This window comes from Ranitomeya imitator, chromosome 1 (assembly GCF_032444005.1).
Source record: "Ranitomeya imitator isolate aRanImi1 chromosome 1, aRanImi1.pri, whole genome shotgun sequence".
Lineage (NCBI taxonomy): Eukaryota > Metazoa > Chordata > Amphibia > Anura > Dendrobatidae > Ranitomeya > Ranitomeya imitator.
In genome coordinates this window covers 623374446-623401892 of record NC_091282.1, presented here as the reverse complement: position 1 = coordinate 623401892, position 27447 = coordinate 623374446, and the positions used below count along the sequence as shown (strand labels likewise).

Below are 27447 nucleotides of genomic sequence, written 5' to 3'. Positions count from 1 at the left end.
GGAGGACTCAGGGCATGGGAGATGGGGAGCATTGGGGGACCAGGGGAGGAGTGACAAGGCGCATACGGGGGCCTGGAGGAGCACAATGACCTGAACCTGGGGACCTATGAGGACATGGGGCACGGGAGAGCAGGGAGGAAACGGGGCTGGTGTCACAGGGGGCCGGGGATGCTGGGGGCTGAAGATGGTGACACACGGGCAGCAGATACACCTCACTGCCGCCGGTCCCATACACCTCCATGTTCATCCCTGGATCCTCCACATGGCTGAGCAGCTGCGGCATGCCCCTCCTAGGCGGATCGGTCCACGTGCCCCCCGCCAGATCTGGAGCTGAATGTTCCTCGGACCCAGCAGCCACCACAGGCTCTGCCAAAATGGTGGCCACCATCATCTGTGCAGATGCTGCACTGCCTGTGTCCTGCAGAGAGTGGGTGCACGATGAAGTGATGTCATCATGTACCCGCAGTGTCAGAGGCAGAGGGGAATGATGGGAGAGGGAGCGTTTGCTGACGCTCTCTCCTCCATCATTGCTTTGAAATGTACTGGCATCATGGACGCCAGTATAGTTCAATGCAGCGGCGGGGGGAGTCGGGTGCCCTGTCGGGCCCCTGACCTGCCAGGCCCAGTGCGACCGTGGTAGTTACACCCCTGCCTCACACACACACACACACACACACCCACACATACTACAGAAAAATGAATAATAATAATAATCACACACACACACACTACAGATCACACGCACACACTACAGATCACACACGCACACACTACAGATCACAAACACTACAGATCACACGCACACACTACAGATCACACACACATTATACAGATCACACACAAACATACTACAGATCACACACACATACACTACAGATCACACACACACTACAGATCACACACACATACTACAGATCACACACACACGTACACACTACAGATCACACACACATACTACAGATCACATACACACACACTACAGAGCACACACACACGTACACACTACAGATCACACACACATGTACTACAGATCACACACACACGCACACACTACAGATCACACACGCACGTACACACTACAGATCACACACACACTACAGATCACACACTACAGGTCACACACACACACACACACATGATACCAGCTCATACACACATCTCACAAGATCCTCTCTGGTACAGGGGAGGCGGATGTAAATGTGCAGCTCCTCAGCTTCTCCTGCTTACACAGCTCCATCCTGTCCCACACCTCCCCCGCTCTCGCCTTCTGTCCCGGGGCTGCAGAGCAGGAGAAGCTGTCTCACCATGCTGACCAGAGCTGCTTCCTTTCTCACACATGCCCTGGCTAACCCCTCCCCCTAGATACACCTCTGACTGTTGCCGTGAGGGAGAAATCTCCTGCACTGCAACATGGCCCCTGACCCGCCGGGCCCGGTCGCAGCGGCGACCGTTGCGACCGTGGTAATTACGCCCCTGGGTCTGACCACTCCATACTTGGAGCTGATAGGGTTCTTTCCATGTAGGAAATGCCAAGTATGTCGTACGCTAAAACCTAATAACGGAACTTGTTTCAAACAGGATCACAAGTCAATAAAAAACAAATATTTTGTTTCCTGTCACACCAAGGGAATTAGTTATTGCATAGAGTGCCCATGTCACAAAAAATACATAGGTCACACAAAAATGAAATTTACTAGAAGGATTGGGGAACATATTAATAATATAACTAAGAAAACAGCAGATCATCTTCTGTCAAAACACTATTTGGAAAAACATGGGGGGAACATTAAATGGATACAAGTATAGGGCATACAAATTGTAAAGAAAAATTGGAGGGGGGCGATTATATTTAAAAAAATGTCATGAATAGAGACAGAATGGATCTTCAAATTAAACACAGTAAAACCGCATGGCTTAAACAATGATGTTGAACTATTTGGTTTTCAATAGAACTTCCCCCCCTCCAAAATCCTCATATTTCTTATTTTACACAACTTATACCTCTGACAATTAACCCCCAAAAATGTTAGTCACTCACTGTTAGTGGATTATCATATGCAACATTTACTTCTTTCAGAATTATCGTATTCCAGAGAAAAAGTGTGGAGGAAGATCACCCACCTCTCTTTACTCTATTCCATTATATATCCTTTATTATATATATGTAATTTTTTTACATTATTAGTGACTTATTGAATCAACTTTATGGTTAGTGGTCAGTGGAAGATTCCTGTATATTTACACATTATCCCCTTGATGAGCATGTAGCTTAATTAAATATGAGTCAGTTGACATCTCTCTATAGGATCGTGGTATTTACGGAACCTATATTAGTAGGGCTATTATAATCCCTGATGAAGGAAGCCAAAGCTCCCAAAACGCGTAGGATTAGGTGCTTGCTATCATTCTAACCCGACTACAGGTGCGGGAGTGACGTCACTACCTCTACCAAGACTGGCAATCTCTGCTCAGTCTGTTTCCGAGGTGAAGCTTGATACATGGCACCGGCCGGGGCAACGCTCTAGCTCACCTGGTCTAGCTTAGCCCTCTCAGATCTATCTGAATCTATTCATACCTTTCCTGGATAAATACAAGACAGGTCAGTCACTATCATTTCATTTCATCGTATTCATCATTACAAATAATAATATGGGGACCCACAGAGACGTTCTAAATTACCCAGGTTTGTGTGCGTGTGTTCATGTGATAATACAGCTGAGCCGCCAGCGGTCGGGTACTGTCATATTACTTTCTTCAACAGATCTTCCTCTGCAGGCACTATTACCTCCTTGTGCTCAGTGTTCTATATATACAAGTCCATTCCTTCACATCACGTGGCACAGGAAGGCACATTGCCATATGTGATCACTTTCAGCTGTCTGACCTAAGCTGACTGATGGGTCAGCTGTGAGAACCAGGCCAACAGCCATGTAAACACTGCCTCCTGACACATTTCTTTCTACAGCTGCCCCCACTCAAAGCCTTCAAACTACCGACCTACCCAGCTATTCTCAAACACATGCCCAGCTTTCCTAAAATACGTCTGCAGACCAGACCGTTCATTCAACAAGGGAACACTCTCTGCTACAAAGGTAGCTTCATTTATGCATCTTATGGTTACATATATGAAATACACTTAATCACTTTTTGATTATTGCTCATACCATTGTTGGTCTTCAACCTATTAGAGTCATTAGGAAAGGATTGTAGTGGACTATTTTTATTTTTTATTTATTCTGCTTGTGTTGTTCTTATTTAAATAGCACCTTAGAATCCCGGATTCCTGGTTGATACACAATATCAGTGCCACCATTTCAACTCAGTTCAAAGGAGGCACATTTGATATATCACTGTTTGGGTCTCCGACATTAATATTATTATTATTATTATTTATTTATATAGCACCATTGATTCCATGGTGCTGTACATGAGAAGGGGTTACATACAAGTTACAAATATCACATACAGTAAACAAACTAACAATGACGGACTGATACAGAGGGGCGAGGACCCTGCCCTTGCGGGCTTACATTCTACAGGATTATGGAGAAGGAGACAGTAGGTGTTAGGGCTAGCGGAACGCACCAAATAATAAGACAGATAGAGTATGGTGCGTTCGCAGCCCGGGGTCCACCGTGCAGAGATGGAACCTGCTGCTAAGTAATGACGGACTATATGGCGGTACTCATAAGTATACACACGTGGGTTAAACTTCACCCAGCGTGAAGGAAGCGATCCTGTTGCGTCACAGGATCGCGGTACCGCACATAGAAGGCGAGCAAGTAGTCAGCGAACTCAACCCCAACTAGGATTGAAGTCCGATTAGACCCTTGCTGGCACAACACCGCAACTGGGTGTGTAAGGAAGCTGAATAACAATATTTTGGCACAAGAGTGCATGCGGTGCCGCACTGACGAACGCCACTAACCACCCAGGCTTGGGTAAGGAAAGCACAGAGGAAGTGCACGGCGCCGTACTGGCGGTCACAGCAACTGGACGCTGTAACGTGTGATTAGTGCTGTAGGATAAGTCGGGCGCTAGATAGCAACCATACACCTTCCGTGAACAGACATTCAATAGGGAAGGGGTATCCAAGGACGACTTGCACTCACAACAAACACACGTAAGCAAATGTACACTAGCGCATGGCCGTGCGGTCATGCGCAGTTTATATAGTTGCAGCACAGGAAGTGGCCACGGAAACTTTGCCCTTCCAAGACCTGCCAAAAGGACCAATGGAATGTGCTGCAGAGCCTGAGCACATGACCCTCGATCTCCAACGGGAGATCTTGCCCTGGGCATGCTCAGTGTGTGCAGACAAGGACTTAGTCCCAGAGAAGTCCGCTCGCTGCTGACCAGCACTGGGTTTAATAGCAGAAGCTGAAGAAGCAGCAGTAACTCTCTGTACAGAGTGAGACTGAGCAAGACGCTGGGACCGACGTCCCTGCTGAGCAGACTCCACTGCGGCTGGATAAGAATGGGAGACCGCAGCGGAGATGGCTCGAGATTCCCCCTGTGCAGAAGCGGGAACTCGAGACCTAACAGTAGGTTGAGGGTTGCAGGAGCTCCGGTGTTGGTGAGGTAGTAGCTCCGGTGTTGGTGAGGCGGTAGCTCCGGTGTTGGTGAGGCGGTAGCTCCAGTGTTGGTGAGGCGGTAGCTCCGGTGTTGGTGAGGCAGCAGCGGTGTCAGTGCAGGCTGTAGGCTTTCCTGAAGAGATGAGTTTTCAGGTTCCGTCTGAAGGATCCGACTGTGGTTGATAGTCGGACATGTTGGGGCAGAGAGTTAATGATAGCCATTCCTCAGATTGGGGCTTAAAGAGCAACATTATCTCTATGTTTGCCCTTGAACCCTTAGTTCTTGTGTGAGGACAGATCATACATCTAGTTTGGCACATATATTTTTTAACTGTTTAAGTGGAACCTTTTTTAGTACATATACATTTCATAATGTTTGACAGCAGGTGGTTCCTGTTATCCAGAGAGGCTGCTTGAAAATGTAACATTTTATGGATCAAGCGCCGGTGGAATATTACAGGTAAGAAGTAGTTCCGTTACAAGCATTTCAAGGTTCTGGTGTGGCCTAGCCAGTCTCCAGACCTAAACTCAATAGAAAATCTTTGAAGGAAGCTGAAACTCAATGCTACCTAGCAACAGCCCCAGAACCTAAAAGTTCTGGAGAAGGTCTGTATGGAGGAGTATGAATATCCCTTCTGCTGTGTGTGCAACGTTGGTCAAGAACTACAGGAAATGTCTGACCTCTGCAATTGCAAAGATTTCTGTACCAATCATTAAATTATGTTTTTCTATTTTATCACATTTTTATTTCATGCAATAAAATGTAAATTAACTATGTGAAAATCATATAATGTGATTTTCTGGATTTTTTTTCAAGAATCTGTCTCTCACAGGTGAAGTGTATCTACGATAAAAATTACAGACCTCTCCATTCTTTGTAGGTGGGAAAACTTGTAAAATTGGTAGTGTATCAAAGACTTATTTTCCCCACTCTACAAAGGGAGAGAGCTACAGTTAGGGCCAGAAATATTTGGACAGTGACACAAGTTTTGTTATTTTAGCTGTTTACAAAAACATGTTCAGAAATACAATTATATATATAATATGGGCTGAAAGTGCACACTCCCAGCTGCAATATGATAGTTTCCACATCCAAATCGGAGAAAGGGTTTAGGAATCATAGCTCTGTAATGCATAGCGTCCTCTTTTTCAAGGGACCAAAAGTAATTGGACAATGGACTCTAAGGGCTGCAATTAACTCTGAAGGCGTCTCCCTCATTAACCTGTAATCAATGAAGTAGTTAAAAGGTCAGGGGTGGATTCCAGGTGTGTGGTTTTGCATTTGGAAGCTGTTGCTGTGAGCAGACAACATGCGGTCAAAGGAACTCTCAATTGAGGTGAAGCAGAACATCCAGAGGCTGAAAAAAAAGAAAAAAATCCATCAGAGAGATAGCAGACATGCTTGGAGTAGCAAAATCAACAGTTGGGTACATTCTGAGAAAAAAGGAATTGACTGGTGAGCTTGGGAACTCAAAAAGGCCTGGGCGTCCACGGATGACAACAGTGGTGGATGATCGCCGCATACTTAATTTGGTGAAGAAGAACCCGTTCACAACATCAACTGAAGTCCAGAACACTCTCAGTGAAGTAGGTGTATCTGTCTCTAAGTCAACAGTAAAGAGAAGACTCCATGACAGTAAATACAAAGGGTTCACATCTAGATGCAAACCATTCATCAATACCAAAAATAGACAGGCCAGAGTTAAATTTGCAGAAAAACACCTCAAGAAGCCAGCTCAGTTCTGGAAAAGTATTCTATGGACAGAAGAGACAAAGATCAACCTGTACCAGAATGATGGGAAGAAAAAAGTTTGGAGAAGAAAGGGAACGGCACATGATCCAAGGCACACCACATCCTCTGTAAAACATGGTGGAGGCAACGTGATGGCATGGGCATGCATGGCTTTCAATAGCACTGGGTCACTTGTGTTTATTGATGACATAAGAGCAGACAAGAGTAGCCGGATGAATTCTGAAGTGTACCGGGATATACTTTCAGCCCAGATTCAGCCAAATGCTGCAAAGTTGATTGGACGGCGCTTCATAGTACAGATGGACAATGACCCCAAGCATACATCCAAAGCTACCCAGGAGTTCATGAGTGCCAAAAAGTGGAACATTCTGCAATGGCCAAGTCAATCTCCAGATCTAAACCCAATTGAGCATGCATTTCACTTGCTCAAATCCAGACTTAAGACGGAAAGACCCACAAACAAGCAAGACCTGAAGGCTGCGGCTGTAAAGGCCTGGCAAAGCATTAAGAAGGAGGAAACCCAGCGTTTGGTGATGTCCATGGGTTCCAGACTTAAGGCAGTGATTGCCTCCAAAGGATTTGCAACAAAATATTGAAAATAAAAATATTTTGTTTTGGTTATGTTTATTTGTCCAATTACTTTTGACCTCCTAAAATGTGGAGTGTTTGTAAAGAAATGTGTACAATTCCTACATTTTCTATCAGATATTTTTGTTCAACCCTTCAAATTAAACTTTACAATCTGCACTTGAATTCTGTTGTAGAGGTTTCATTTCAAATCCAATGTGGTGGCATGCAGAGCCCAACTCGCGAAAATTGTGTCACTGTCCAAATATTTCTGGCCCTAACTGTATCAATCTAAGGGAATGGAGTTGGGAGAAAGTGTCATCCGAGACACATTGTTCACTGCCAGATTTTCACATTATATTTTCCCAGAAAGACTGTGGTGTTTTAGATTAAAAAGTACATGTCTGCAATAACTCAACAGTGTATGATCCGTGCTACCCATGTTGTGACAGTATAAATCTCCGGTCAACTTCCCGTTTAGATTAACAGTGATCAAAAGGTTTGTTTGCTTTTGTAATTTCATTTGTGCTCAGACGTGTTTGAATATTATTGGTCTGTGGTTGGTCTCGGGAAGTCCACTTCTGGCAGAAGGAGCTTTCCAAGCTATATAGACTGCTCTCAGAAAATTCAACTGGCATGTAATAGAACACCAGTAGAAGATTGCATATTTTACATCTTGATTCAAGGAGCTTCAAAGTATGTCTCTATAGCTCTATGCATCTTAAATAACGCTAACGTATGACACAACAGAAATTTATTATAAAAACATGTGAAATTGTTTTTACCTGAGCATATCACACCTGCATTTTTATAGATAGAGCAGGTTCGCTGACCAAATTCACTTGACGGACAGTTCAAGATGTTTGTTTCGTTGCCTACACATTTCACATCAGCCAGCCAGACAAAATCAGTTCCTTTTCCATAATAATCTTTAGTTGTAGCTTTGATAGCAGAACCACAATCCAGCTGCCTACAAACCACATCTGCATCTGCTTTGTCCCAGGACTTTTGGCAGATCGTTCCCCATCTTCTATTGTGATAAATCTCCACTCTTCCAGCACATCGGCCAGGACCATTTACCAGTTGTAGACGTGTTCCTCCTGTATTTAATGGACAAACATGTAAATGTAACATACTTTAGCATGACATTTTACGTATGACATGCCATTGGTTGTAATATATTCTATAGCCAATGATCCCCAATCTGTAGTTCTTGGGTCAATGATGAGTGGTTCACAAATGCCTGCTTGGGAAAGCATCGCTCAATTGCTTCAGCATCTACAAGAAATAATGCTGGTATAACCTGTGGTAAAGCAGAAAGTTGTGATCTCCTTACTCAAGCACTCTGCGCCTTGTAGACCGCTGGTAATTTTAAGACTGTTGTCACACTAGCAGTATTTGGTCAGAATTTTACATCAGTATTTGTAAGCCAAAACCAGGAGTGGGTGATAAATTCAGAAGTGGTGCATATGTTTCTATTATACTTTTCCTCTAACTGTTCCACTCCTGGTTTTGGCTTACAAATACTGAGGTAAAATACTGACCAAATACTGCTAGTGTGACGGCAGCCTTAAAGTCTGCAGCCTAGAGGATGGTGGATCAGGCATTAGATGTCTGCATCTCAATGCAGGCAGAATGATGATGCTACCACATTCCTCCACGCATGTTTGTAAGCACTCAGGGCATTATTCCTTTATGAATGATAGGGAAGAATTACTTTCAGTGGGGCACAAAAAGGGATGATATGAATTCTTTTCTTGCATGCCATCTCTCAGAGCTGAATGTCAATGTCTGGGTCAGATAGGTTCTGAATCTCTGATCTAGCCATATCAGATTTATCCTTCTATACCTGAGCAAATGACTTTGATATCTTTTCCCTGATCATTCCATGCCTTTAAATCCAATGATCCAGTAACAGAACACTCTGACAATCGTGTCTCATTTCCTTGACATTTTCCACTGAGATACACATGACCATTGGTTCCGGTTGGGGATGTTGTAATAAATGAACCAACTGCCTGACCACAATGTAATTCTCTGCACACAACTTGGGTCTCATTGTCACTCCATTGGTCACTGAAGGCTCTGCTCCATGTATTATTTGTGAGGATCTCCAGTCTTCCTGCACAGTGATAAGATCCATCCAAAAGCCGCACTGTGTCCTGTTTCTCTGCAGTTATATAAAATAGTTTTTTAACCTTGTTTATTCTTTTAACATTTGTGATTTTATTTGTGTAGTCTCCTATTGGAGCTGAATATACATTATTTATATACATTTCATATGTGATTATATATTAACTTGTTCAGTAAACGTAAACGTAGCACATAACAGCCCACAAAGCATATAGCACAGCCCATGTAGCATATAGCACAGCCACGTAGTATATAACACGGCCACATAGCATATAGCACAGCCACGTAGCATATAACAGCCCAAGTAGTATATAGCACAGCCACATAGTATATAACACAGCCACATAGTATATAGCACAGCCTCATAGTATATAACACAGCCACGTAGTACATAGCACAGCCACGTAGCATATAACAAAACCACATAGCACATAGCACAGTAACGTATTATATAGCACAGCCACGAAGTATATAGCACAGCCACATAGTATATAGCACAGCCACATAGCATATAGCACAACTATGTAGTATATAACACAGCCCACGTAGCATATAACAGCCCACAAAGTATATAGCACAGCCATGTAGCATATAGCACAGCCACATAGCAGTTAGCACAGCCACGTAGCATATAACAGCCCATGTAGTATATAGCACAGCCACATAGCATATAACACAGCCCATGTAGCATGTAGCACAGCCACGTAGCATATAGCACAGCCATGTAGTATCCAACACAGCCCATGTAGCATATAACACAGCCCACGGAGTATATAGTACAGTCCACGTAGTATATAGCACAATCCATGTAGTATATAGTACACGTAGTATATAACACAGTCCACGTAGCATATAGCACAATCCACGTAGTATATAGTACAGTCCACATAGTATATAACACAGCCCACGTAGTATATATCACAGTGCACATAGTAAATAGCATAATCCACATAGTATATAGTACAGTCCACGTAGTATATAGCACAGCCACGTAGTATAGCACAGGGAATTGAGGGAAGAATGTACTGGAGGAAATGGATGGAAGGAAGGAATAAAATGTTGAAGAAAAGGAAGAAAGAAACATAACAAGGAAAGGAATAGAAGAAGGAAAGGAATGATGGAACAGAAGGAGGAAGGGAGAAAAGGAAGGAGAATGAGAAGTGAGAGAGGAATGGAAGGGAGAAAATGGATGGAAGGAAGGAAAAAAGGGAGAAAATAAAAAATGCAACAAAGGGAGAAAAGGAAGGAAGAGAGGGAGGAAAGGAAGGAAGGAACAGAGGGAGGAAAGCAACGAATGGAGAAAAGGAGGAAGAGAGGGAAGTTAGGTAAGAATTGTATTGAGGAAATGGGGATAGAAGGAATGAAGGAAAGAAGAGGGAGGTGAGGAAGTAAATAAAAGAAAGGGAAAATGAAAGGGAAAGGGGGAGGGAAGAGAAGGAAGAAGCAGGTTGAGTGAAAGTCAGGAAGGGAGGGAAAAAGGGATGGAGGAAGGAAAAAGAAAGGAATAGTTAAGAGATTGAGTGAAACAAAGCAAAAGAAAACAAAAAAAGAGTAATACACAGAGAGGGAAGGAGGAAAGAGAGAAGGAAAGATAGGGTGACAAAATGAAGAAACATGGATAAAGAAGGGAAAAAGAATAAGTATATTAGACTAGTCATTGTGCGCTCCTGCCAAAAGTATCATATAACATACATCTAAAGTAAAGGAAGTCAGCAGTCATAGGAGTTTCTGCAATTTGTGGAAACTGTATTACATTCAACGCCGTATTGAATACTGATATCTTACAATGTTCTGGGCATTTTTTTCATGCCTTTCTTAAGACTTGTCAGTAGTGGTTCTTTGACAGTGGTGAGAAGCTTTCACTTTTGATGTCTAGGTGCCAAAAATGACTGGGCCCTTAAAGGGAAACTGTCAGCAGGATTGTGCATAGTAACCTACACACAGTGTCTGGTCAGCGCCGCTATACTGAATAAAATAATACCTTGGTTGATGAGATCCATCTTGTTGCTGCTTATAAATATTTATATTTAGTTCTGTGTTAAAGATATGCTCGTGCTCTGGGGCGGCCTGTGGGGTGGCTTCATGTGGTGCTCTGATGAAATATTCTTAATGCAGACTGCTGACAGGTCACTGATCCCTCACTGACCTGCCCCCTAGTTTGGAAAATGAATATACTAATGTATGTATTTGAAAGAAAAGCATGTCACTTAATCAAAATGGCAGTGCCTGTGGCACCTGCGCACTCTCTCTTATTGGTTATGCCTATTATCTTCCTGTGTTTCAAAGAAAAAAAATCACCATCAGTATGGCGCCATCAGGTGTGCCTGCGCATTAGCATCTATAGTGTTTGATAGATGCTACTGCGCAAGTGCCGCTGCGGCCTACTTGTTGCTAGAGCAAAAAAATGTACACTACAACAAAATGGCGCCGGCAGCGGAGCTTGCGCAGTAGCATCTCATGGCAGGAGATAGATGCTACTGCGCAAGCCCCTCTCCCAACTCTTTGTTGCTGCAGTAAAACAAAATTTACACTACAACAAAATGGCGCCAGAGGCGGCGCATGCACAGTAGCATTTGTTGCGTATGGAGAGATGGTGCTACTATGCAAGCGCCGCGGCTGGCACAATTTTGTTGTAGTGTACATTTTTTGGGCTGCGCAGGCGGTCCAATGGCGCCATATTGATGGTGATTTTTTCCTTTGCAACACAGGTCGATAATAACCACTAACTGATAAGAGAAAGTGAGCAGGCGTCGCCATTTTTATTAAGCGACATGCTTTATTTCAAATACACACATTAGTATATTCATTATGCACACTTGGGGGCAGGTCAGTGAGGGATCAGTGACCTGTCAGCAGTCACATTACACCATGTTCCAAATTATTATGCAAATTTGATTTAAGTGTCATAAAAATTTTATTGTTTTGTTTTCAAATAAACTCGAGGATCATCATTTGATCATTAGTTTTCCAGGTGATTCTAATTAAAGGAAAACTACTTAAAAATGATGTCCCACATTATTAAGCAGGCCACAGGTTTCAAGCAATATGGGAAGTAAAAAGGATCTCTCTGCTGCTGAAAAGCATCAACTAGTGCAATGCCTTGGACAAGGTATGAAAACATTAGATATTTCACGAAAACTTGAGAGTGATCATCATACTGTGAAGAGATTTGTGATTGAAACAGAGCACAGACAGAGTTCATGCAGATAAAGGCATAATGAGGAAGGTTTCTGCCAGACAAATTTATTGGATTAATAGAGCAGCTGCCAAAATACCATTACAAAGCAGCAAACAGTTATTTGAAGCGGCTGGTGCCTCTGGAGTCCCTCGAACCTTAAGGTGTAGGATCCTTCAAAGGCTTGCTGTGGTGCATAAACCTACTATTCGGCCATCCCTAAACAGTGTTCACAAGCAGAAACAGTTGCAGTGGGCCCAGACATACATGAAGGCTAATTTCTAAACAGTCTTGCTTACTGATGAGTGTCGAGCAACCCTGGATGGTCAAGATATATGGAGTAGAGGATGGTTGGTGAATGGCAACCATGTCCCAACAAGGCTGCGACGTCAGCAAGTAGGTGGAGGAGTTATGTTTTGGGCCAGAATCATGGGCAAACAGCCGGTAGGGCCCTTTAAGGTTCCTGAAGGTGTGAAAATGACCTCTGCAAACTATATAGAGTTTCTGACTGACAACTTTCTTTCATGGTATAAAAAGCAGAAACGTGCCTTCAGAAGAAAAATCATCTTCATGTATGACAATGCACCATTTCATGCTGCAAAGAATACCTCTGAGTCATTGGCTGCTATGGGCATAAAAGGAGATAACATCATGGTGTGGCCACCATCTTCCCCTGACCTCAACCCTATAAAGAATCTTTGGAGTATCATCAAGCAAAATATCTGAGGGTGGGAGGCAGTTCACATCAAAACAGCAGCTTTGGGAGGTAATTCTGACTTCATGCAAAGAAATACAAGTAGAAACTCTTCAAAAACTCACAAGTTCAATGGATGCAAGAATTTTGAAGGTGATATCAAAGAAGGGTTCCTATGTTAACATGTTTCTTGGCCTGTTAGGATGTTTTGGAGTTTAATAGATTTTTTCTTCAGTGAATGTGACCTCCTAACGCTGCAAATTCCACAAATGAGCATTTTCAGTTCTTTAACCCCTTAAGCCCCGAGGGTGGTTTGCACGTTAATGAGCGGACCAATTTTTACAATTCTGACCACTGTCCCTTTATGAGGTTATAACTCTGGAATGCTTTAACGGATCTTGGCGATTCTGACATTGTTTTCTCATGACATATTGTACTTCATGGTAGTGGTAAAATTTATTCGATATAACTTGCGTTTATTTGTGAAAAAAACGGAAATTTGGCAAAAATTTTGAAAATTTCACAATTTTCCAAATTTAAATTTTTATGCCCTTAAATCACAGAGATATATCTCGCAAAATACTTAATAAGTAACATTTCCCATATGTCTACTTTTTTTATTAGGGAGTTATAAGGGTTAAAAGTTGACCAGCAATTTCTCATTTTTGCAACACCATTTTTTTTTTAGGGACCACATCTCATTTGAAGTCATTTTGAGGGGTCTATATGATAGAAAATACCCAAGTGTGACACCATTCTAAAAACTGCACCCCTCAAGGTGCTCAAAACCACATTCAAGAAGTTTATTAATCCTTCAGGGGTTTCACAGGAATTTTTGGAATGTTTAAATAAAATTGAATATTTAACTTTTTTCACACAAAATTTATTTCAGCTCCAATTTGTTTCATTTTACCAAGGGTAACAGGATAAAATGGATGCCAAAAGTTGTTGTACAATCTGTCCTGAGTACGATGATACCCCATATGTGGGGGTAAACCACTGTTTGGGCGCATGGCAGAGCTCAGAAGGAAAGGAGCGCCATTTGACTATTCAATACAAAATTGACAGGAATTGAGATGGGACGCCATGTTGCGTTTGGAGAGCCCCTGATGTGCCTAAACATTGAAACCCCCCACAAGTGACACCATTTTGGAAAGTAGACACCCTAGGGAACTTATCTAGATGTGTGGTGACCACTTTGACCCAACAAGTGCTTCACAGAAGTTTATAATGCAGAGCCGTAAAAATAAAAAATCATATTTTTTCACAAAAATGATCTTTTCGCCCCCAATTTTTTATTTTCACAAGAGTAAGAGAAGAAATTGGACCTCAAAAATTGTTCTCCAAATTGTCCTGAGTACGCTGATACCCCATATATGGGTGTAAACCATTGTTTGGGCGTATGGCAGAGCTCGGAAGGGAAGGAGCGCCATTTTACTTTTCAATGCAAAATTGACTGGAATTGAGATGGGATGCCATGTTGCGTTTGGAGAGCCCCTGATGTGCCTAAACATTGAAACCTCCAGAAGTGACACCATTTTGGAAAGTAGACCCCTTAAGGAACTTATCTAGATGTGTGGTGAGCACTTTGACCCAACAAGTGCTTCACAGAAGTTTATAATGCAGAGCCGTAAAAATAAAAAATCATATTTTTTCACAAAAATTATATTTTCGCCCCCAATTTTTTATTTTCCCAAGGTTAAGAGAAGAAATTAGACGACAAAAGTTGTTGTGCAATTTGTCCTGAGTGCGACGATACCCCGTATGTGGGGGTAAACCACTGTTTGGGCGCATGGCAGAGCTTGGAAGGAAAGGAGCACCATTTGACTTTTCAATGCAAAATTGACTGGAATTGAGATGGGACGCCATGTTGCGTTTGGAGAGCCCCTGATGTGCCTAAACATTGGAACCCCTCACAAGTGACACCATTTTGGAAAGTAGACCCCTTAAGGAATTAATCTAGATGTGTGGTGAGCACTTTGACCCAACAAGTGCTTCACAGAAGTTTATAATGCAGAGCCGTAAAAATAAAAAAATCATATTTTTTCACAAAAATGATCTTTTCGCCCCCAATTTTTTATGCAATTTGTCCTGAGTGCGACCATACCCCAAATGTGGGGGTAAACCACTTTTTGGGCGCATAGCAGAGCTCGGAAGGGAAGGAGCGCCATTTGACTTTTCAATGCAAAATTGACTGGAATTAAGATGGGACGCCATGTTGGTTTGGAGAGCCCCTGATGTGCCTAAACATTAAAACCCCCCACAAGTGACACCATTTTGGAAACTAGACCCCCTAAGGAACTTATCTAGATGTGTTTTGAGAGCTTTGAACCCCCAAGCGTTTCACTACAGTTTATAACGCAGAGCCGTGAAAATAAAAATTCCTTTTTTTTTTCACAAAAATGATTTTTAGCCCCCTGTTTTGTATTTTCACAAGGGTAACAGGATAAATTGGACCCCAAAAGTTGTTGTCCAATTTGTCCTGAGTATGCTGATACCCCATATGTGGGGGGAAACACTGTTTGGGCGCATGGCAGAGCTCGGAAGGGAAGGAGCGCCATTTGGAATGCAGACTTAGATGGATTGGTCTGCAGTCGTCACGTTGTATTTGCAGAGCCCCTGATGTACCCAAACAGTACAAACCCCCTACAAGTGACCTCATATTGGAAACTAGACCTCCCAAGGAACTTATCTTGATGTGTTGTGAAAACTTTGAACCCCCAAGTGTTTCACTACAGTTTATAACGCAGAGCCGTGAAAATAAAAATTCATTTTTTTTTTCCACAAAAAATGATTTTTAGCCCCCCAAATTTTTATTTTCCCAAGGATAACAAGAGAACTTGGACCCAAAAAGTTGTTGTACAATTTGTCTCGAGTACGCTGATACCCCATATGTTGGGGTAAACCCCTGTTTGGGCGCACGGGATAGCTCGGAAAGGAAGGAGCACTGTTTTACTTTTTCAATGCAGAATTGGCTGGAATTGAGATCGGACGCCATGTCGCGTTTGGAGAGCCCCTGATGTGCCTGACCATTGGAAACTCCCTAATTCTACCTGAATCCCTAATCCAAACGCACCCCTAACCCTAATCCCAACGGTAACCCTAACCACACACCTAACCCTGACACACCACTAATTCTAATCCCAACCGTAAATGTAATCCAAACCCTAACCCTAGCCCTAACCGTAACCCTAGCCCTAACCCTATCCCTAACCCTAATGGGAAAATGGAAATAAATACATTTTTTAAAATTGTATTATTTTTCCCTAAGGCTAGGTTCACATTGCGTTAGGGCAATCCGTTTAGCGCTAGCGCTAGCGGATTGCGCTAACGTAATGTCTTTTTAGGTGTCGCGTTTAGTGGTCGCGTTAACGTCCCCGCTCTGGAAGATCGGGGATCGGACCTCGGGCGCGCCGCGGACGCTGCAAGCAGCGTCCGAGGCGCGCCACGAAAGAACGGCACCTTGCTAGCGCGAGCCGAAAATGGCACGCTCTAGCGATGCACTACACCCGAAAATCACATTGCTGTCAATGGGTGCGCTAACGGACCCGTTGCACGGCAATAATTGTGACATTTTCGCCGTGCAACGCTGTCCTTTAGCGTTAACCCATTAACGCAATGTGAACCTAGCCTAACTAAGGGGGTGATGAAGGGGGGTTTGATTTACTTTTATAGCGTTTTTTTATATCGGATTTTTATGATTCGCAGCCGTCACACACTAAAAGACGCTTTTTATAGCAAAAAAATTTTTGCGTCTCCACATTTTGAGACGTATAATTTTTCCTTATTTTGGTCCACAGAGTCATGTGAGGTCTTGTTTTTTGCGGGACGAGCTGACATTTTTATTGGTATCATTTTCGGACACGTGACAGTTTTTGATCGCTTTTTATTCCGATTTTTTGTGAGGCAGAATGACCAAAAACCAGCTATTCATGAATTTCTTTTGGGGGAGGCGTTTATACCGTTCTACGTTTGGTAAAATTGATAAAGCAGTTTTATTCTTGGGGTCAGTACGATTACAGCGATATCTCATTTATATCATTTTTTTATGTTTTGGCACTTTTATACGATAAAAGCTATTTTATAGAAAAAATAATTATTTTGGCATTGCTTTATTCTGAGGACTATAACTTTTTTATTTTTTTGGTTATGATGCTACATGGTGGCTCGATTTTTGCGGGACAAGATGACGATTTCAGCGATACCATGGTTATTTATATCCGTCTTTTTGATCGCGTGTTATTCCACTTTTTGTTCGGCGGTATGATAATAAAGCGTTGTTTTTTGGCTCGTTTTTTTTTTTTTTCTTACGGTGTTTACTGAAGGGGTTAACTAGTGGGACAGTTTTATAAGATGGGTTGTTACAGATGCAGCGATACTAAATATGTGTACTTTTATTGTTTTTTTTGTTTTTTTTAGATAAAGAAATGTATTTATGGGAATAATATTTTTTTTTCTTCTTTATTTAGGAATTTTTTTTTTTTTTTTTTACACGTGTGGAAATTTTTTTTTTTACTCTTTCACTTTGTCCCAGGGGGGGACATCACAGATCACTGATCTGACAGTGTGCACAGCACTCTGTCAGATCGGTGATCTGACAAACAGCCGGGCAGGATTAGAGCTGCAGCTGCAGCCTGCTCCTGACCCGGAAGTGCTCCCTGCAGGACCCGGATGCAGCCCCGCGGCCATTTTAGATCCGGGGACTGCAGGGAGAAGACGCTCGGTACACGGTGAGTACATCACCGTGTACCGATCGTCTCAGCGAAGCCCGCAGGGAGCCCCCTCCCTGCGCGATGCTTCCCTGCACTGCCAGCACACCGCAATCATCTTTGATCGCGGTGTGCCGGGGGTTAATGTGCCGGGAGCGGTCCGTAACCGCTCCTGGCACATAGTGCTGGATGTCAGCTGCGATAGGCAGCTGACACCCGGCCGCGATCGGCCGCGCTCCCCCCGTGAGCGCGGCCAATCACATATGACGTACTATCCCGTCACTGGGAATTAAGTCCCAGGGCACCTCGACGGGATAGTACGTCATATGGGATTAAGGGGTTAAAACATATAACGTTTTTAGAAAGTCTACTTTGCCTAATACTGTAATTTGGAACAGTGCATTTTGAGTTTTTATTCATTTTGGAGATTATACTGTTATCATTGGGAGGTTTCTTCAATAAAATTAGATGTATACTTCTAGCGGGTGATGACTTTTATTAGACTGACTGTCATTTGCACCGACCATTTAGGAAAATCCGAGAAAAATGTCATAATGCATAATAATTTGGAACATGGTGTATGAACTTTTAATGATTTTAGGTTGGATCAGGAACTTAATCACTTTTTTAGATCCCTTCGTCTTAAGGCACATATTTCCAGTAGCCAAACAGCTGGACAGCCTTGCATGACTGATTCTACTATAGTCAAGGATTCTCCTGATGATACACTCACTTTGAATAAATTAAATCTATCTAGACATAGCAGTTTCTCTCCCCCTCAAATATATCATCCAGTAGAAACTTATATCACTTTGGTACGTAAGGATGTCCATAATCATCTTTTAGACATCAAGCATGGTAAACTTCATATCTTCAATAATTTCTCAAGAACAGAGAAATTGGCTATTAATAACTTAAGATCAAACAAACATTTGATGATTAAGCCTGCGGATAAAGGAGGAGCAGTAGTGGTGATGGATAGACAATACTATGTGGACGAGATATGCTCACAGCTGATTGATACTGATACTTATCTTCCCATCGCCAAGGACCCTACTTACAACATTGCCAAAGAAATTCGTACAATGGTCCATTATTACTGTTCGCTGGGAGTTATAGATAATAAATTAAATGAATTTTTGATGAATCTACATCCGATTTGTTCCTTATTTTATACATTTCCTAAAATCCACAAAAATCTCACTCACCCCCCTGGTAGACCTATCGTTGCATCAAACGGTTCACTACTTTCTCCCTTGGCAATGGTTCTGGAAAAATTTTTATCTCCCCTTTTACGGTATATCCCATCTTTTCTTTAGGATACATCCCATTTTCTGACATTCATAGGTGACCTTAAAAAGTCCCAGCTGATTGTTATCTAGTCACCCTTGAGGTTAACAGTTTATATACTAACGGTATATACTCTTTGGCGCCATCGCTCTCATTCTTTAAGTCCCCCTTGTTCACATCTGGCAGCTGTCAATTTGCCTCCAACACTTTTCCTTTCATTTTTTCCCATTATGTAGATAGGGGCAAAATTGTTTGGTGAATTGGAAAGCGCGGGGTTAAAATTTCACCTCACAACATAGCCTATGACGCTCTCGGGGTCCAGACGTGTGACTGTGCAAAATTTTGTGGCTGTAGCTGCGACGGTGCAGATGCCAATCCCAGACATACACACATACACACACACACACACATTCAGCTTTATATATTAGATATACCTGTATGTCATCTCCTCCTGTATATAGTATATACCTGTGTGTCATCTCCCCTGTATATAGTATATATCTGAGTGTCATCTCCTCCTGCATATAGTATATACCTGCATGTCATCTTCTATATATAGCATATACTTGTATGTCATCTCCTCCTGTATATAGTATATACCTGTATGTCATCTCCTCCTGTATATATATGTACCTATATGTCATCTCCTCCTCTAAATAGTATATACCTGTGTGTCATCTCTCCTGTATATAGGGTAATATGTGTTCAAGCACGTGGTAGTGTGTGGCGCATTTTGTGTGTGTTCATATCCCCGTGTGTGGTGAGTATCCCATGTCGAGGCCCCACCTTAGCAACTGATCGGTATATACTCTTTGGCGCCATCGCTCTCATTCTTTAAGTCCCCCTTGTTCACATCTGGCCGCTGTCATTTTTTCCCATTATGTAGATAGGGGCAAAATTGTTTGGTGAATTGGAAAGCGCGGGGTTAAAATTTCACCTCACAACATAGCCTATGACGCTCTCGGGGTCCAGACATGTGACTGTGCAAAATTTTGTGGCTGTAGCTTCGACGCCTCCAACACTTTTCCTTTCACTTTTTTCCCCATTATGTAGATAGGGGCAAAATTGTTTGGTGAATTGGAACGCGCGGGGTTAAAATTTCACCTTACAACATAGCCTATGACGCTCTCGGGGTCCAGACGTGTGACTGTGCAAAATTTTGTGGCTGTAGCTGCGACGGTGCAGATGCCAATCCCAGACATACACACATACACACACACACACACATTCAGCTTTATATATTAGATATACCTGTATGTCATCTCCTCCTGTATATAGTATATACCTGTGTGTCATCTCCCCTGTATATAGTATATATCTGAGTGTCATCTCCTCCTGCATATAGTATATACCTGCATGTCATCTTCTATATACAGTGGGGCAAAAAAGTATTTAGTCAGTCAGCAATAGTGCAAGTTCCGCCACTTAAAAAGATGAGAGGCGTCTGTAATTGACATCATAGGTAGACCTCAACTATGGGAGACAAACTGAGAAAAAAAAATCCAGAAAATCACATTGTCTGTTTTTTTATCATTTTTTTTGCATATTATGGTGGAAAATAAGTATTTGGTCAGAAACAAACAATCAAGATTTCTGGCTCTCACAGACCTGTAACTTCTTTTTTAAGAGTCTCCTCTTTCCTCCACTCATTACCTGTAGTAATGGCACCTGTTTAAACTTGTTATCAGTATAAAAAGACACCTGTGCACACCCTCAAACAGTCTGACTCCAAACTCCACTATGGTGAAGACCAAAGAGCTGTCAAAGGACACCAGAAACAAAATTGTAGCCCTGCACCAGGCTGGGAAGACTGAATCTGCAATAGCCAACCAGCTTGGTGTGAAGAAATCAACAGTGGGAGCAATAATTAGAAAATGGAAGACATACAAGACCACTGATAATCTCCCTCGATCTGGGGCTCCACGCAAAATCCCACCCCGTGGGGTCAGAATGATCACAAGAACGGTGAGCAAAAATCCCAGAACCACGCGGGGGGACCTAGTGAATGAACTGCAGAGAGCTGGGACCAATGTAACAAGGCCTACCATAAGTAACACACTACGCCACCATGGACTCAGATCCTGCAGTGCCAGACGTGTCCTACTGCTTAAGCCAGTACATGTCCGGGCCCGTCTGAAGTTTGCTAGAGAGCATTTGGATGATCCAGAGGAGTTTGGGGAGAATGTCCTATGGTCTGATGAAACCAAACTGGAACTGTTTGGTAGAAACACAACTTGTCGTGTTTGGAGGAAAAAGAATACTGAGTTGCATCCATCAAACACCATACCTACTGTAAAGCATGGTGGTGGAAACATCATGCTTTGGGGCTGTTTCTCTGCAAAGGGGCCAGGACGACTGATCCGGGTACATGAAAGAATGAATGGGGCCATGTATCGTGAGATTTTGAATGCAAACCTCCTTCCATCAGCAAGGACATTGAAGATGAAACGTGGCTGGTTCTTTCAACATGACAATGATCCAAAGCACACCGCCAGGGCAACGAAGGAGTGGCTTCGTAAGAAGCATTTCAAGGTCCTGGAGTGGCCTAGCCAGTCTCCAGATCTCAACCCTATAGAAAACCTTTGGAGGGAGTTGAAAGTCCGTGTTGCCAAGCGAAAAGCCAAAAACATCACTGCTCTAGAGGAGATCTGCATGGAGGAATGGGCCAACATACCAACAACAGTGTGTGGCAACCTTGTGAAGACTTACAGAAAACGTTTGACCTCTGTCATTGCCAACAAAGGATATATTACAAAGTATTGAGATGAAATTTTGTTTCTGACCAAATACTTATTTTCCACCATAATATGAAAATAAAATGATAAAAAAACAGACAATGTGATTTTCTGGATTTTTTCTTCTCAGTTTGTCTCCCATAGTTGAGGTCTACCTAAGATGTAAATTACAGACGCCTCTCATCTTTTTAAGTGGTGGAACTTGCACTATTGCTGACTGACTAAATACTTTTTTGCCCCACTGTATAGCATATACTTGTATGTCATCTCCTCCTGTATATAGTATATACCTGTATGTCATCTCCTCCTGTATATATATGTACCTATATGTCATCTCCTCCTCTAAATAGTATATACCTGTGTGTCATCTCTCCTGTATATAGGGTAATATGTGTTCAAGCACGTGGTAGTGTGTGGCGCATTTTGTGTGTGTTCATATCCCCGTGTGTGGTGAGTATCCCATGTCGAGGCCCCACCTTAGCAACTGATCGGTATATACTCTTTGGCGCCATCGCTCTCATTCTTTAAGTCCCCCTTGTTCACATCTGGCAGCTGTCATTTTTTCCCATTATGTAGATAGGGGCAAAATTGTTTGGTGAATTGGAAAGCGCGGGGTTAAAATTTCACCTCACAACATAGCCTATGACGCTCTCGGGGTCCAGACATGTGACTGTGCAAAATTTTGTTGCTGTAGCTGCGACGCTTCCAACACTTTTCCTTTCACTTTTTCCCCATTATGTAGATAGGGGCAAAATTGTTTGGTGAATTGGAACGCGCGGGGTTAAAATTTCACCTCACAACATAGCCTATGACGCTCTCAGTGTCCCGACGTGTGACTGTGCAAAATTTTGTTTCTGTAGCTGCGACGCCTCCAACACTTTTCCTTTCACTTTTTTCCCCATTATGTAGATAGGGGCAAAATTGTTTGGTGAATTGGAACGCACGGGGTTAAAATTTCGCCTCACAATATAGCCTATGACGCTCTCGGGGTCCAGACCTGTGACTGTGCAAAATTTTGTGGCTGTAGCTGCGACGGTGCAGATGCCAATCCCGGACATACACACATATATACACACATACACACATACACACACACATTCAGCTTTATATAGTAGATATCAACAATCAGAAAGGAATTCGAGCAGTACAAGACTTTTTGGATAATCCGACGCGATTTACCCCGGACTTAACACACTTTCGTTACTCACATTGATACTGACTAAGATTTTTTTTCTATTTGAGGACAAGTTTTTAATGCAGTTGAATGGGACCACAATCGGTAGTAATGTAGCGCCCCTTTATGCTAATATCTTCATGGCACAATTTGAATCCCAATATGTCTATACTCACCCTCTCTTCCAGCAATATTGTCTACTCTGGAAGAGATATATAGACAATATCTTCCTGATCTGGAGTGGCAATATTGATTCCCTCTTATCGTTTTACCAGACAATTAAGCAAAGTCTGGAGAAATTGACTTTTACCATACAGTATGATCAGACTACAATTTCTTTCCTGGATACCCTAGTTATTATCAACGAGAATAGATCACTGCTTACAGATGTTTTTGTAAAATCAACAGACAAGAATAGTCTGTAACATTTCACTTGTTCCCATCTGCAGCATTTTAAAAAATCACTCCCGAGATCACAATATTATAGAATCAACCAGATTGTGTCAGACCCTATTCAACATACTGCACGTCTGGAGGACATGGCCTCTAAATTTCGGGACCGTGGATATCCTGACTCATATCTTTACTCTTCTCCAAATACTATACTATCAACTATGCCACGGACCAGTTGCCGTAGGATGGCCTTTGTTAATACTTATCATCCCTTCATGAAGGTATTTCAGAAAATCATTCATAGGCATTGGTCACTCCTTGGTAATTCCTATCTGGATGTTTCCTAATTTCAGATTCCTCCACTTATCTGTCATAAGACACCTCCAAGTTTGCACACCTATTGGTTCGAGCTGACATTGGTAGCTCACGGATAAGTACCACACAAAAATTACTTACTTCTCCACGTAAAGGAATATTTCCTTGTTTATACTGTCTTCAGTGCTCTAATATTACTAAAGGTGATACATTTTAACATATTTACTACTGACCTTGTAGGGGGCATACAGAGCAGAATTTCAATATTTGCAGATGACACTAAACTCTGCAGGGTAATCAATACAGAGGAGGACAATTTTATACTACAGGATGATTTATGTAAACTAGAAGCTTGGGCTGATAAATGGCAAATGAGCTTTAATGGGGATATATGTAAGGTCATGCACTTGGGTAGAAGTAATAAGATGTATAATTATGCGCTTAAAGGGCCACTGTCACCCCCCTGCAGCCGTTATAAACTAAAAGAGCCACCTTGTGCAGCAGTAATGCTGCATTCTAACAAGGTGGCTCATTTAGTTTTGTGTTCAGGTATTATTAAAATAAAGCGTTTTGAAACTCTGCAGAAATACCTGTCTTTGTCCACGGAGGCGGGTCTGAAGCCTCCTCTGTGAAGCGCCCAACAGCAGTCACTCACATCTTCTGGGGCGATGGTCGCCGCCCCCTACGCGCTGTTTTCTTTTCAAATCCAACGCCGGCGCTGTGTAAATATTTGTGGGGCAGGCGCAGTAAGCTCTAGCTGTCTGACGTCACAGCCAGGCTTGCAGACTGCGCCTGTGCTGGCAGTGCGGCCACCCACCTCGGGAATCCCTGCCCCGCACTGTGTTATGCATTATGCACAGTGCGGGGCTAGGATTCCTGGGCATGCGCACTGCATGTCTCAGACTCTCACCCACGTCCCCCGCCCCCCGCCTTCCAGCCAGCTAGCAGGCAAGTTTCGTAGGTTGTTTCTTTCCCGGCGATTGCTATGAGCAGAAGGAGGAGGCGGCAGGATGAGCTCAGCTGAATAGCCAGAGGCTGGAAGGCGGGGGGCGGTGGACATGGGTGAGAGTCTGAGACATGCAGTGCGCATGCCCAGGAATCCTAGCCCCGCACTGTGCATAATGCATAACACAGTGTGGGGCAGGGATTCCCGAGGTGGGTGGCCGCACTGCCAGCACAGGCGCAGTCTGCCCCACAAATATTTACACAGCGCCGGCGTTGGATTTGAAAAGAAAACTGCGTGCAGGGGGCGGCGACCATCGCCCCAGAAGATGTGAGTGACGGCTGTTGGGCACTTCACAGAGGAGGCTTCAGACCCGCCTCTGTGGACAAAGACAGGTATTTCTGCAGAGTTTCAAAACGTTTTATTTTAATAATACCTGAACACAAAACTAAAAGAGCCACCTTGTTAGAATGCAGCATTACTGCTGCACAAGGTGGCTCTTTTAGTTTATAACGGCTGCAGGGGGGTGACAGTGGCCCTTTAATTCTAAAACTCTGGGCAAAACTGTCAATGAAAAAGACCTGGGAGTATGGGTGGATGACAAACTCATATTCAGTGGCCAGTGTCAGGCAGCTGCTACAAAGGCAAATAAAATAATGGGATGCATTAAAAGAGGCATAGATGCTCATGAGGAGAACATAATTTTACCTGTATACAAGTCACTAGTTCGACCACACTTAGAATACTGTGCACAGTTCTGGTCTCCGGTGTATAAGACAGACATAGCTGAACTGGAGCGGGTGCAGAGAAGAGCGACCAAGGTTATTAGAGGACTGGGGGGTCTGCAATACCAAGATAGGTTATTACACTTGGGGCTATTTAGTTTGGAAAAACGAAGACTAAGGGGTGATCTTATTTTAATGTATAAATATATGAGGGGACAGTACAAAGACCTTTCTGATGATCTTTTTAATCATAGACCTGAGACGAGAACAAGGGTGCATCCTCTGCGTTTGGAGGAAAAAAGGTTTAAGCATAATAACAGACGCGGATTCTTTACTGTAAGAGCAGTGAGACTATGGAACTCTCTGCCGTATGATGTTGTAATGAGTGATTCATTACTTAAATTTAAGAGGGGATTGGATACCTTTCTTGAAAAGTATAATGTTGCAGGCTAAATATACTAGATTCCTTTATAGGGCGTTGATCCAGGGAACTAGTCTGATTGCCGTATGTGGAGTCGGGAAGGAATTTTTTCCCCCAAAGTGGAGCTTACTCTTTGCCACATGGGTTTTTTTTTTGCCTTCCTCTGGATCAACATGTTAGGGCATGTTAGGTTACGCTATGGATTGAACTAGATGGACTAAAAGTCTTCCTTCAACTTTAATAACTATGTTACTATGTTACTATGTATTCACACACCCCAAATCTGGAAAACGTTTTCCCTTCCGCAGCTTTTATATCTTATGTCATATATCTAATCAAATGTCCTTGTGGTCTCAGATATGTTGGCGACACAACCCAGCATATCTGGGATCGCATATCACAACGCAAGTCGACGATTCTTTGCAAAAAGGTGTTGCTACCCATACCAGCACACTTCATTTCCCATAATCATAATGTCTCACAATTGCGGTAAAAGGGAATGGAGAACATATCTCCAGCTAGAAGAGGTGGGAACCTAATTTTGAAACTAAAAGAGAGGGAGACTTATTGGATCTATACTCTCCAAACCCTGGGACCTTGGCCTTAATAGGGAGTATGAGATCTTCCATTGAATTTTTGTCATAGGGTCTGTTTAGGTGTCTTTAGAAGTGTCTGTGGTACTCTCTTCTTCTTCTTTATTATTACATACATCAATGGTTGTCTAAATGCAAGCTTTTAGATATATATGTGTTTGTTTATATATACATATATGTATTTATGTATCAGATGTCCATAGGGTCAACTTATTTATTAAATTTTCTCTTTTTTTCACATTTAAACGCAGAAATCTTTCACCTTTCGGGTGCAGGTTGGTCTCAGATGTTGAAGGGGTTGCATTTCTGTTCCTTCTTCACACCCTTTTCTACCCTTTTTGACACATGTATGTTCCTATTAAGTGTTCATACCTATCTAGTATACAGTGTTTATTTGGTTATACTTATACTCAGATTTTCCGCACATAGGTGGATATTGTAAGCCTTGAAGTTTTACACATACAAATTTATTATGTACTTACTCCATATCATCACTTCTGATTAGCCCCACTTTTGGCTTTATTACTCTATTACGCTTACAAGCGTTACATAGTAGCCTTGCGCTCGCGCTCACATCCTCATACTTTACACCTTTCCCCACTTCCGTCCTTACGCTGCACATAGTGCCCCACTTCTGGCTCACCATTGGAGTTTTCGCGCATGCACACTTACAGGTACATGCTCTCCACACAGTGTCCCACTTCCTGTCTTCACGTCACTCTGACGCTATCAATAGGTGCCAGACCGCCATTCTATACACCTCTCCACTACAGCGGTTTATCCCTGCTTCCTATACGGCTTCATTTTCAAGTAGTGTCTTTAATCTTTTGGGCATGACGTTTTCTACCTCTCACCAGCTGGGTTACTAACTGGAGTCCCCTTTCTTTTCTTCACAGTCTATTTTCTTATTACCGCCATACAGGTAATTGCTGCACCCCAGTATTGGTTATTATATTGTCATATTATATGTTTCCATAGATCTTTATCTGCTTCCCTCAGATAATATTTTATATTGCATATTGACTTTATGTTGACATTATGATTTTTTCCTGTTCCTATAGCTTCTGAATTCTTTTTCTAAGATGAAGACTCCTCCTACTTATATTGTATATTGAGTGTACATGTTATCTCGTTTATGTTTTGCCTTCTTGAGTTGTTATGTGTACATATGACCAGAAATGTATATTTGTTTGATTTTGCATCGATTTTGATATTTTAATATTGGTTGTAGATAATCACCTTGATAAGGCCGA

At 42.5% G+C, this 27447-nt stretch overlaps 1 protein-coding gene across 1 annotated transcript in view; it reads right to left on the bottom strand.

Moving 5' to 3' along the window:
- LOC138681220 (scavenger receptor cysteine-rich type 1 protein M130-like) overlaps positions 1–27447 on the bottom strand; it is a 159845-nt gene that overhangs the window by 91756 nt on the left and 40642 nt on the right. The window contains exon 6 of the mRNA XM_069768589.1: positions 217–418. Coding sequence (XP_069624690.1) covers positions 217–418 — 202 coding nt within the window. The remainder of the gene's footprint in view (positions 1–216; positions 419–27447) is intronic.